The 12,645-nt window shown below is 42.5% G+C and overlaps 1 protein-coding gene across 1 annotated transcript; it reads left to right on the forward strand.

Moving 5' to 3' along the window:
- The first annotated feature begins 8,917 nt into the window (after window positions 1–8,917).
- Window positions 8,918–10,469, forward strand: LOC128357524 (solute carrier family 22 member 6-like). Its single transcript, XM_053317886.1, has 4 exons — window positions 8,918–9,131; window positions 9,218–9,432; window positions 9,530–9,638; window positions 10,142–10,469. Exons 1-4 carry the CDS (start codon window positions 9,097–9,099, stop codon window positions 10,356–10,358), a joined length of 576 nt encoding a protein of 191 aa, XP_053173861.1. The 5' UTR covers window positions 8,918–9,096; the 3' UTR covers window positions 10,359–10,469.
- Window positions 10,470–12,645: the final 2,176 nt, after the last annotated feature.

A 12,645-nucleotide genomic window follows, 5' to 3' on the forward strand; every position in this document is an offset into this window, starting at 1 on the left:
TGCAGCTTTTGTTCCTCAAAGCCCTGTGTGCGGTGATGGAGCAACAGCGCCCTCCTTTGGTGACAGCTGAGAGAAAAAAAGCTTACAGCACCTGGTATTCCCAGGCACTTTCTCCACCAAATCCCTAAACTCCCGTCAACCGACCAATGGTTGAGCAATGTTGAGCAGAGTTGAGGAGCGATCAGCCAATGGTTGAGTAATGTTGAGCAGAGTTGAGGAGCGATCAGCCAATGGTTGAGCAATGTTGAGCAGAGCTCAGCGCTCAACAGACCAATCATTGAGCGAGGATCAGAATACGTCAGCTAATGTATTCACCGGTCATTGCCACTACTGTCAACGGAGGATTCACTCAGGTAAATTGTATTCTCTTCATCCTTTGCTAGTTAATTTTTTTAAGGTATGTATTAAGCTGTATCGATTTTGTAGAAAGAGAAAAGATTCTGTGTCATAACACGGTCGTTGTGTATAAAGGGAAGACGTTGAAAGTATGTTTTTAGCTGCTGGGTAGACTTCAGTCAACCTAACGCCGTTTTGTCTGTGAGCAACCATATTACTCGTGGTTGGTCTCGTTTTAATCGTGACAATGTAAGCTTTCCAACGGTGTATGGCATGACTATATTCACCCAAGCTGATTAATGTGCGTCTGTAGCTAGCTAACGCGGCTAACAAGACTGTTTACAATGAGTTGAAATTGTGTTGTTAGAAGAAAGTTTCCTTAGTATTAATCTATAATTCGTCGAAATTTGTTTGAGTTGGGGGCTATCGGAAAAGTTTTCTGTCAGGTTCATCCGCCTCCTGAGGTAATTAGTCTGCTAGCGGTCAGCGCAACGACGATTACAGTAGCACTAGCGGCTACATCGCACACCTGCACACCTGTTGCTTTTCAGCGACAATCAACATTTTCTTGGTCAATTTGATGTGGATATGTGTTAATGTGGGTAAATGTGACTGTTTAAACAACAGCTGATGCCAGAGTAAGTGTAACATAAAGCAATTTGGCGACCGTGTTAATCTCTTGTTGCATGGGATGCGCTGCATACCTGGTAAACAGCAATTTCTAATAACATAGGGCTATTTAGAACAATCTGGCGAGCGTGTTGTCCTAGGCTAATACACCAACAGCACATTTCTGTATAATAAAGGGCTACGTATTGTTAATCTAAATGATCTGCTTTTAGTTTTACTCATTAATTCATGTTTTACTGTACCAGATGAAACATGGAGAAGCAGGTGCATCGGTGCAGCGTGTGCGACAAGACTTTCACTGAAAAGTCCAACCTGACGAGGCATCTGAAGATCCATGCCATCGCCAGGGAGACCTTTGACTGTGATGTGTGCAGGAAGAGCTTGACCACCAAATCATCGCTGGTCAGCCATCAACAGCTACACCAGTACCCCAACATCGTTTTGTACCGGCAAGGAGAGGCCAGGCTGCACTGTACAGAGGCAGCAAAGTCTGTGGCAGAGGCCCCCAGCAGCACTGTTGTTGACCCTAAATGGCTGGATCTCAAGACAGCAGAGGCGGCTGCCAAGAGGTCCGGGGGTGAGCTGTGGAAAGGTCAGCTGGTCATCGTGTTCGGGAAATACGCCGGTCAGACCTTCAGGTGGCTTATAGAAAATGATGTCGGCTGGCTGGTGTGGTTGCTGTTCCAGTACTGCCAGCAGGGAGAGCAGGGCGAGCTGCTGAAGTGGCAGAAGGAGCGACTGCTTGAGTACGCCAGAGAGTTCCCTCCTGTCACATGGCACCTTGACAGGAGGTTGAAGGTAAGATAACCTCAGTTACCTTTTAGACCTGAGTAATTGATGTTAAGCAGTAACCAGTATTAGTAAAAGTATTATTTTATAAGATTATTCTATGGTCGTGTTTTATTTTCTGCAGAAAGCGAATTCGAAGAAAGACCGGGCTCCTCCGACCGTCCCCGACGTCTCTCAGCAGGACCCCAACTACGCCAGTGATGCCGAGTTGTTGGCTTCTGCGGGTATAGTAGTGTTATGCAGAAATGAACATGAAAGTACTGTGTAGTATGCTGTGGAGCTGCTAGGACTTGTGTTTGTGCCACGTGAAATTCATCAGTATGTATCGAGCAGTGCAGTTGATACATTTTTGTGGTGTTCTCCTCTTCAGAGAGTGTCCTGGATGAGTCCGAGCCGTCGGTCAGCACACACCTGACCACCTGGGGAAACCTCGCCAGCTCTGTGTGCCAGGACGACAGGACCGGACCCTCGTCCCTCCGAGAGACCTCGGAACCCGGTGCCGTCGTGCTGGAAGGCTGGCAGAAGTTCTGGGAGCAGCCGCCTGAATCCGCCCAAGCCACTGGTATGTCCCCTGCGAATATCAAGTGGCTGAAGAACAATGAAATATACGGGCTGTTCGAGAGGGCCGCCAAGTATAAGAACAGCAGGGGTGAGGTGGCCGAGAGGAAGGTGTTCAAGGAGAAGATGGAGTTCCACCCGCCCCCTCCTCCTATGGCCGTCAAGGGAGCTGTGCCAAACATGCTCTCCTTCTTCACCACCCCTGCCTTCTTCTGGCGCCCGGTCGGCGTGATGAAGGCGTTGATCTGCTGCCCCAACACCAACTGCGCCGCACCGCCAGAGTACTACCTGGAGAAGAAAGGGTACGGCAGCTACGCCAGGCAAGTGTGCAGCACCAACTTCCACTACACCTTACTGACCGAGAGGTTGACGTGCAAGTATTGTCGCAAGCTGAGGGAGGGGCTGAGCCAGGCGCACGCAGACGACAGCGACGATGAGGAGGACGACGCCCAGAAGCAGCAGCAGCAGCAGTACTCGTGGCTGGCGCACAGCCCCAAAATTCTGATGAGCCTCGCCCCGGCTGTCAGAAGGATGTTCCCCGCCGTTCTCTGTGGCAAGCGTGCCGTGGACAGGAGTGTGGTCACCCTGATGAATGACCGACTCAACGCGGTGTCCATGGCCAAGGTGCAGAGGCTGCTGCAGCAGGGCCATGACGAGTGGTACGTGGAGCGTCGGGACCTGTACCAGACCCTCCTGTACGACGCCCACATGTCGGCGGCTGGATCCTCTTCCTCTCAGCGAGGCATCCTGTCTTTTGCCAGAGCGGCTGGCACTTACACCCCTCCCATCGCCCCGTCATCTTCCGTCTGCTCGGGTCCTGAGGCGCGCGCACCTGATCCTAGAGATGGAGAAGATGCCCGTGTACAGGGACCAGATCCTCAGCACTACTGGGGAGATCTTGTGCATCGACGGCACAAGGAAGGTATGTACAGCATAAAGTACTTGTTTATCAACAGTCAGTCTGTTCCATATGGTCACACCACGCAATGAATGTTCTGCTTTGTTTTTATAGATTCTCAAGAAGATCTACGGCGACGGCCAGGGCACCATGCAGTACGTGACCAGCGTGCTGAATGAGTGGGGTCAGTTCTTGACCACGGTGTTGGTTGCGTCCGAGTCGGAGGGGTGCTACGCACGCATGGCCAGAGGTCTGGTCGCCCGCTTTCGCCGTGCCAACGCTCCTGCTCCGAAGGTGTTGTACACGGACAGCAACTGCTGTCGGTGAGTTCAATAGCAGTTGAAACCTATGATGAAATGGATAATCCAACATGTAACACACCTACACAAAATGTCATGATCTCATTTTCAGTGACAGCGGTTCGTCGTTCTTGGAGAACCTGTTTGGTGACTGGGTGAAGAGGGGTACTGTCATCAGGCTGGACATCCGCCACTGGCTGCACCGCTGGGACGCCGTCGTGATCAAGCAGAGCCACGCCAAGTACGGGGCTTTCATGAGTGCCATGGCGGGTGCCGTGCTCGCTTACAACAAGGCGGACATGATGCTGCTGGTCCAGGCGGTCAAGTTGGGTAATACAGAGCTCTACGACAGGTACACTGATGAGGAGATGATGGCTTTCCTCAAGCCTCATCAGGTCAGGTCGTATGTCAGGCGTATTACCCGTGGGGTTGCGGTAAGTGTGGTTTTCATATTGTACTAAGGTATCGGTCAGATCTAGCTTTGAAAATAAATGTATGTGTGAATGTGTGAATGTAATGTGATTAAACACTTGACGCTGACAATATATCATATGTGTTACAGGAGACTGCTATGGTGATGGAGTCCATCCTTGCCGATTTCCGGGGACCAGCTGGCCTTGACATTGATGGGATCCACCTCTTCAAGTCGCCCGAGGCAGTCGACGCACACTGGGTAGTTGCGAGCAAGCACCTCAGTTGCATGCAGGTGGGTTAATGTCTCTGCAGTCATCGTGTGTCAAAACCATTCAAACTTGTGGTAACATTTCAAAATGACACCAGAATAAATAAGGACCTTGCAATATGTTGTGTGTTACAGGATCCCCCTGGCATACAGCTGTATGTCTCTGTGAAGGTGGTTGTGATGAACGGCATCCGGCTGAACAAGTACAAGTGCCGGTGAGGCAGCAACTCTCTCGAGGGGTTGCACGCCCACCTGTTCAACGCCGTCCCTTCACAGCGATGTGGGATCATGCCGTTCCAAGTAAGTGATTAAAACACGTGTGTGTGTGTGTGTGTGTGTGTGTGTGTGTGTATATATATATATATATATATATATATATATATATATATATTTCAGACACATGTTCATACGGTATAATTTAAAAAGAAAAGTGTCAATGATCGCTTCAATGATACATTTTATTTCACAGCTTCAGTCATCACTTGTAAGAATTGTACACAATAACAGTCAAATGGAAATGTGTGTTTCAGGTATACTTGGTGTCCTTTGCCGTGCAGTGGAACCACCGCATGGCATCGCTCCGTGTCGCTGGTGGTCATGGCCGGCAGACGTCTTGCTTGGACCCGCGGCAGATCCAGCGCGTCAACCAGCAGGCCGAGGTTCTTTTTGGCAAGGAGCACGTCCTGGAGCCCAACTTTGCTGCACCGATGCCAGTCCCCGAAGCGTACGAGCACCCCGACGAGGAGGAGCTCCTTGGTGTGGAGTACGCCATCCAAGTACTAACCAGGCCCGACCCTGCTTAGCTCTGCTGAGATCAGACGAGATCGGGCGTGTTCAGGGTGGTATGGCCGTAAGCGATGAAACAGGCTGCAGAAAGCCCATTTAAAGCTACCCCAGGGCCCGTTATACCCGTCCGTGTCACTGAAGGAAGTAAACATTGAATTTTTCACACATTCTATTCACTGTAGACATAATACACATCACATATAGGACACCATCAGCCACATATACCTAATCTTTACACTTTATACCACATCATTCCTACCTACAATGCATACAAATTCTAATTGATATCTCACATATTTACTGTACACTACCTATTTGCTCCTATTATAATTATTTCTAAAGCACAAAATCCACCAAGTGTGCACATTCATAATATAATGTTTGTCTATAGCTAGGGGATTGATTTGAGATATCACAAAAGTGCACACCTCGTTCTCTTATCAAATCTTTTATATGTGATTTGCATTAGATCCTACTACTTTTATTGGAGAGCAGGATGTTTTTCCATCTGTTCTGTGCGTCCACCTTTCTCCAACCCCTCCATCTCCTCCAAGGTTTAGGGAGCCATTTTTTGTCAATTTCATTTCATGTCAACTTCAGTTTCTATTTCAATGTTAAATAAATAGTCTGCAGTTATACTTTTTACTTTGGACTCCGGAGTTACAACCACCTGGGACTATTTTTTCAGCCTGTGACGTATATGCGTAGAGACAACAACAAGGAGAGAGGAGACTTTTTGTTACGGTCACAGACATTTATCCATGATGTTTTAACACCGGTTAAAACAAGGGAAAATATATTTTTTATACTTGTATAAAATATTACATTTTTCATTACCAATCCTTACCAAGATATAGAAATTATTACTTAGATTTTTGTTTTTAACATAGCCTATGACACAATGTGATTATGCATGTAAAAACCTTTTCATACATTGTATCCACTTAATTACAATTTAGTCTGTGTGTCATAGCCTATATAAACATTTTCCAGAAATCCCATTATCACTATATATTGACTTTGTTAACCAGTGGTGTGTCATCATGCATTATCTCATTTTAAAAAACTATCTTGACTTTTCATCAGTGTGCTGTGAGGACAATTACCACAGAATGAGACAGCAGAGGTCATTGGAGCCACCTCAGGTTACAGGTACTCGTACATTCTGCTTTACATACACAATCTTATTCACACATGGCCTAACTAACCTTGGTTGTTGGATCTCATTTCAAACTACTAACTGACTCAACTACACTCATAAATTATCATTTAGTCAACTGCATAAAAGCCACATTTGAAATATTTACTTTACAGCTGAGCAATGTGAGGACAGTCAGCAATGTGAGGACAGTCAGCAGCAAATGAAACTGAAGAGATCATTGGAGACACCTGCAGCTACAGATACTCATACTTTCCAATGAACATTTGCCCGTAGCCAACATGTGGCCCCTGGTTATGTATATCCTGGACGTTTGGGAATATGGGAGTTGCAGCTATTGCTTACTTTGTGAATGACTGGCGGTGGCTGACTGTTAGTGTCACCTTACCTCTAATCTTGGCTATCATTACCTGGAGGTACGACTAAAAATATCAAAAACTGGTTCAACTACGTCACGTAGTGGGCGGGGGATAATATTTCTAATCTATAAATCTTTTATTTTCTAGCGGTTTTTATATTTTATTTTTATATTTTTTTCAAAGGTATTTCCTTTCATAGTAGGCAAATTATATTAATAACAAGCTATTGAATGAAAAGAAGAGTCAGTCGTTACCGGACCGGAGCACATCTGTGCAATAAACCCTTGTTTTTATTTTTTTATTATCACCGCTACTACATTGCTCAATATTTGACCAGCTGATTTTCATTCTTCTTGAGTATGCATCTGTCCCGCGGGAAGACCGGATAACTCGATTCTTGCCTCGGCTATTTTCCACACAGTCCATATCCTCATATTTCTCAATACAACAACACGAAAATAAGTAGATTTTTTTTTATTTTTCAAATTCATCTATTACTATTATAAGTAATGAATGAATAAATGAATAATAAGATTGAGAAGAAGAGTCGGTCGTTACCACGGCAACGTCACGTCACGCTTCTGTCCGGGAATCCCGAAGCTGTCATTCATTTCAATCACTGCCACTGACTACAGTAAGTATCTCAACCCGATGCATATTCATTTGTTCAAAACACAAAAATGTTATTCCATCCATTGTTGCCCAGTCTCCGTAGCGTTTCTCTGAAGATTAGGTTCACGGAAACAATACCACAGTAAAGTCAATGGGAATCCTCTTTCGTGGTGGACACATGGACTCCCCGGTTCAACTACGTCACGTAGTGGGCGGGGGATAATATTTCTAATCTATAAATCTTTTATTTTCGAGCGGTGTTTTTTATTGGTTTATGTGTGAGTGTGCATATGTGTTTGTGTGTCTGGTATGGAGGTGTTGCAAAAGTCTGTAAAACAGGAAGCAGAGAAACATGATTAGTATAGAATTTGAAATAAGTGAGCATTTCTTAATTTCTATTACCAAAATATTGTAACTAATGATTACATCTTTAACTAACCAAATTGCAATATACCTAATAAAAAACAACCATTGCTGTACACAGTCAAGTAACAAAAATAATGATAACTGGCATAATGTCTTTTTTTAATCAGTGCTTGTAGTGCTTTTATGGTGCTTTTATCTGTTGTCGTATATTTCATTTTATCAAATAATGAGTACAGTGAGTTTTATTAAAATATAGCATAAGTGTGTATGCAGGATACTCTATCTGTAGATTGCTTGTAGGTCTTCTTTTTATTTGATTATGTATTTATTGTTATGGGTCTGACCCATAGACTGTATAAGTCTGACCCATCTGACCGCAGGATGAGCGACCAGTCCGATCCTCTGGAGAAATCCAGGGCCATGTTTTGTTACAATCCATCCCTGATGGCGCTAATCTCTAAAAATCAAACTTCTAACATTTGCCTTGCACTAAATAAAGCACAGCTAAAAACTGCACGTTAAAAATAGTTGGCGGGTAGCCAACATTAACAGATTCAACCTAATCTTCAGAGAAACGCTATGGAGACTGGGCAACAATGGATGGAATAACAGTATTACATTTTTGTGTTTTGAACAAATGAATATGCATCGGGTTGAGATACTTACTGTAGTCAGTGGCAGTGATTGAAATGAATGACAGCTTCTGGATTCCCGGTAAGAAGCGTGACGTGACGTTGCCGTGGTAACGACCGACTATTCTTCTCATTCAGTAGCTTATTATTAATATAATTTGCCTACTATGAAAGGAAATACCTTTGAAAAAAAATGAAATAAAATATAAAAACCGCTAGAAAATAAAAGATTTATAGATTAGAAATATTATCCCCCGCCCACTACGTGACGTAGTTGAACCGGGGAATCCGTGTGTCCACCACGAAAGAGGATTCCCATTGACTTTACTGTGGTATTGGTTCCGTGATTGGGACACGTAAATTTGACACATTACGTGTCCCCATCACGGAATTCAGTGTTAAGAAGTCGTGCCCGCGTCATGTATTTCTGTGAGATCAGGCTGGAAGCACTTGTCTTTTTATCAATTTGAGTAGTTTCAACCATCAAGGTATTTCTCTACAAGCATTGACGGGAAAGCAGGTGATAAATACAGATGGACACAGAAATACAGACAAATACATATCTTGATGATAGAAATGTTGCCTCATTAAACTTTTGGGATCTTGCAGAATTCAGTGTCGACAACAACTCTGTTTTTCTTTTGTATTCTTTGTTGTTTTGTTGTTATGCACAAAATCAACCCAATTTGTTGGTGATGTACGTACAAAACCATCTTTGCATTTAATATCAGGTGGATACCAGAGTCAGCCAGGTGGCTGAGGGGTTAACCGACAACCTTAATACAGAGGTTAGGATATTCCAGATGTTGAAGTCAGCAAATAAGAGTCAATGACATAATCTTGTGCCTTTAAATGATTCTTTGCATGTTTTTTAATATCAAATGTTTTAGAAAATAATGTTGCTTTGCATTCTTTCAGACATTGTCCACGATTGTGACAGAGAAAAGAGATCGGGTTTATTCCTACCTCGATCTGATACGAACACCAAAAATGAGGAAACTGGCCCTGCGTACTGGCACACTTTGGTCTGTATGTTTTACGATTTTAAGTCGCAACATGTTTTTTTGGATTAGAGTCATTTAAAAAAGGTTTGCAATTTCTCTTTCTTTAGGTTCTGTGGGGCAATGTCATTTTATGGTATCAGCTTCAACGTCACAGGTTTTGGGCTCAATATCTATCTCACTCAATTTACCTACGCTGTCATCGAGCTCCCAGCCAAAATATCAGTTTACTTCTTACTGGATAAGATAGGCAGGAGAAGTACCGAGGTAGGAGCTCTACTGTTGGTTGGAGTCTGTCTCGGAATCAACATCATGGTACCTAAAGGTGGATATTCATTTATTTCCAGACTTACATCTAAGCCTTTGGTCATTTTGTTGTTTAAGATTATATAAACTCTAACAATGCATTTATCTTCTCTCAGATATGTCGATTGTAAGAACAGTGGTAGCAGTTATTGGCAAAGGTCTTTCCTCTGCATCGTTTGCAACTGTTATACTGTATAGCTCAGAGCTATATCCCACTGTAGTGAGGTAACTGTGCATGGTTTTCTTTGAATCATTCTTCTGTCAGCCTAAAAACGTTTCATGGATTTGTAACCTAAAATGCATGTACTATATCATACTGTTATTGTTGTACATACTGTTATCTTTCTTGTTAACAGTCTTTTCTCTACTACTAAGATAACAACTGCAGACTGTACAGAAATCAGCTGCCAGGCTTTTAACCAGAATTAAAAGGCACAATCACATCTCACCTGATTTAGTCTCTGATTTTACCTGAACTGCCTGAACATTTTACTTCATTTATTATTTTTAGTTTTATGTTGTACTCAAATTGTGTTGCATAATTTGCATAATGTGGATTTTTATGGCTTTTAGTTCATTTTAATTTGTTTTGTTTTGAAAGGTTCTATATAGATAATGTTTATTATTTATTATATACAGTATAGCAACATTTCCACATGATAAAAAATTGTGTCACAAGAGTAGCAGCTGAAGTCACACAGTTTCCTTTGTCTATGAATGTGTTTTAGGCAGAGTGGTATGGGCTACAACTCCTTCATGGGTCGATTTGGTGTAGCAGTGGCTCCTCTGATCCTTCTTCTGGATGAGGTGTGGAAGCACCTCCCGCAGCTTGTCCTGTGCTCTGCAGCTATACTGGGGGCAATTGTAGCAAGGACACTACCAGAGACCCGTAACAGGTGCCTGCCAGAGACCATACAGGATATTGAAGAGCAGTCACGGGCATGAGTGCATATTCAGCAACGTTTTTAATAAAACAAAAACAATGATGACAATATGTAGCCCACAGTCGGTTTTGTGTGACTTAATGTGCAATTTAAAGTTCAGTAGGTTGAAAGGGTGTTTAAGAGGTGGAAGGGAAAACACTCTTTAAGCCCTTTAAGCAACACATAAGTCATCTTTTAAACCCAACTAATTTATCTTCTAAATAGTTTTATTGTGTGGTGTAAGATTAACTGTACACAAGAGTTACATTTGTGATCAAATAAAGTACTTTAAATTACAAGTGCCTTTGACTTGATTTTGTTACCTGAACACACCATAACAGTGTCAATTTTATCTTTATAGTAGATTGTCTTAAACTGAGTTTTTTAGGTAATACATAAACGTTGAGTTGATCTGTAACAAATTGACTGCTGAGAACTTTTGAAGAATTCAAAATAACAAATATGTTATGTATTAACACAATATTATGAAGGGGAAAAAAAGGAGGAAGACCTTAAATGCAGAAAAGTGTGAACGGTTAATATGCTAAAGATGAATAATCTGGATTGGAACAATGTTTGGTACGTTGCAACCTAGAGGAGCTGCTGGTCCAGTCCTTATTTTCTCAAGGATCTTTTTTTCTTTGTATTATCACTGACCCACTTGGGATGTCTTTTGCTAATGTTTTTGTGGATTTGGCAAGATAGCAAACATACTGCAAAGTATTTTAATTGGCCATATTAACCTGTACATTCATTCATTATAAATTTACAAACAAATTTAATCTTGCAAATTTGCTAATTCTGCTAAAAAAGCAAATGCTTAGTCAGCATATCAACACAGAAACAAAAACTCCACTGGTGACCAAACTACTTTTGCAATTACAGTATTTACTAATTAATATTTACACAGAAACTAAGTCAAAGATCCTTTACAAAAGAAACAAAGCAAGTGTGATGCCTACTAAAGTGTTTTATTTATTCCTCTGCAGGCAGGCAATGCCAACCATGCACAATTTCTGTAACTACACCTCTACCTGTGAAGACTTGCAACTCTCTTATAGTCCATTACTAATTGTACAATATTTTCTGACATTGAGCTGTGATAATATAACACTGTGTGGACATGCATGCAACATTTTGCATACAAATAAAATGTTAGTTTACTGCGTTATTTAATTCTAAATGAAATATTCTATTAATGATGATATGTTCATTTTCTTTTTTTTAACTAAAGCTCAAACATTATTTAGGGTTGCTGTCAGTCACAGGCTCTTAGAATCGTCAACTTTTTAGTATAATCAAAGATGTAGATATCCTTGAATACAATGTCTACTAATGAGAATATGGTTGTGGGTGTTTTTAACAACTCTAACAAGTCAAAACACGTTTTTTATTTTTTTAATGGAGAAATACTATTATGGATACAGTGGCGGCTGCTGGTGTTTTAAACAGGGGAAGCTCACTTTACATCTTCATCATAAAACTTGTCATATTGAAGCGAGGCAGTTACAATAAAAGGAGTGTTTAATTGAGGCTGTTGTATGCTTCGTCTATGCCATAGAACCACATCAACACACACACACTTAACACCTGAATTATTCAACATAAACGTGTTAATTCATATTTAATATATAAGACCTAATCTAATCTAATTAATTAGACCAATCATATTGTTTTCTGTACCATTTTGCAATGTAACTCTCCTCTCTGCTCGGACTGCAACTGGGACTGCTGTACGAGGCTGCTGTGAACCTGACCGTCTGTGAGTGCTTTGGGACGGGGGCAGGGCTCGCAGCAGCACCCGCTGCTCGTTGAGGACAGAGTGATACGTGCTTTCATGTCAGAATCTCTAAAACATCAGAAAACTCGCTAGATATGTCGATAGTCGCCTTTGAGAAAAAAAGTCGCCAAGAAGAGTTGGAAAGTCGCCAGATTTAGCGAGAAAGTCAAGCTACAAAACTACACTCAGAAGAGTCAGCCTATCCAAAGCTGTCTGTCAAGGGCTTTGAGCCCTATAAATCATTTCATCCAATCATCATACAGAAGCAGAGCGTCCGACCTCGCCCACTGCTCCATTGACCGCCAGAGACGCTCAGCGTCCAGGGGCGGGACGAGTTTGTCGCATTATCCAATGAGCGTCTTATCCTGGCTTGTCCCGCCCTAGCCCAAAACAGCTGTTGGGAGAAGCTTCATTGACCACCAGAGACGCTCAGCGTCCGCAGCGGACTGCAATTGTGTTATAGGGAAATCACGTCGGACAGTGTTGGCAATGGCCAACAGTGTTGGCAATAAACAGCTGGTTACAGGAT

The sequence above is a fragment of the Scomber japonicus genome, chromosome 4 (genome assembly GCF_027409825.1).
Source record: "Scomber japonicus isolate fScoJap1 chromosome 4, fScoJap1.pri, whole genome shotgun sequence".
NCBI classification, from domain to species: domain Eukaryota; kingdom Metazoa; phylum Chordata; class Actinopteri; order Scombriformes; family Scombridae; genus Scomber; species Scomber japonicus.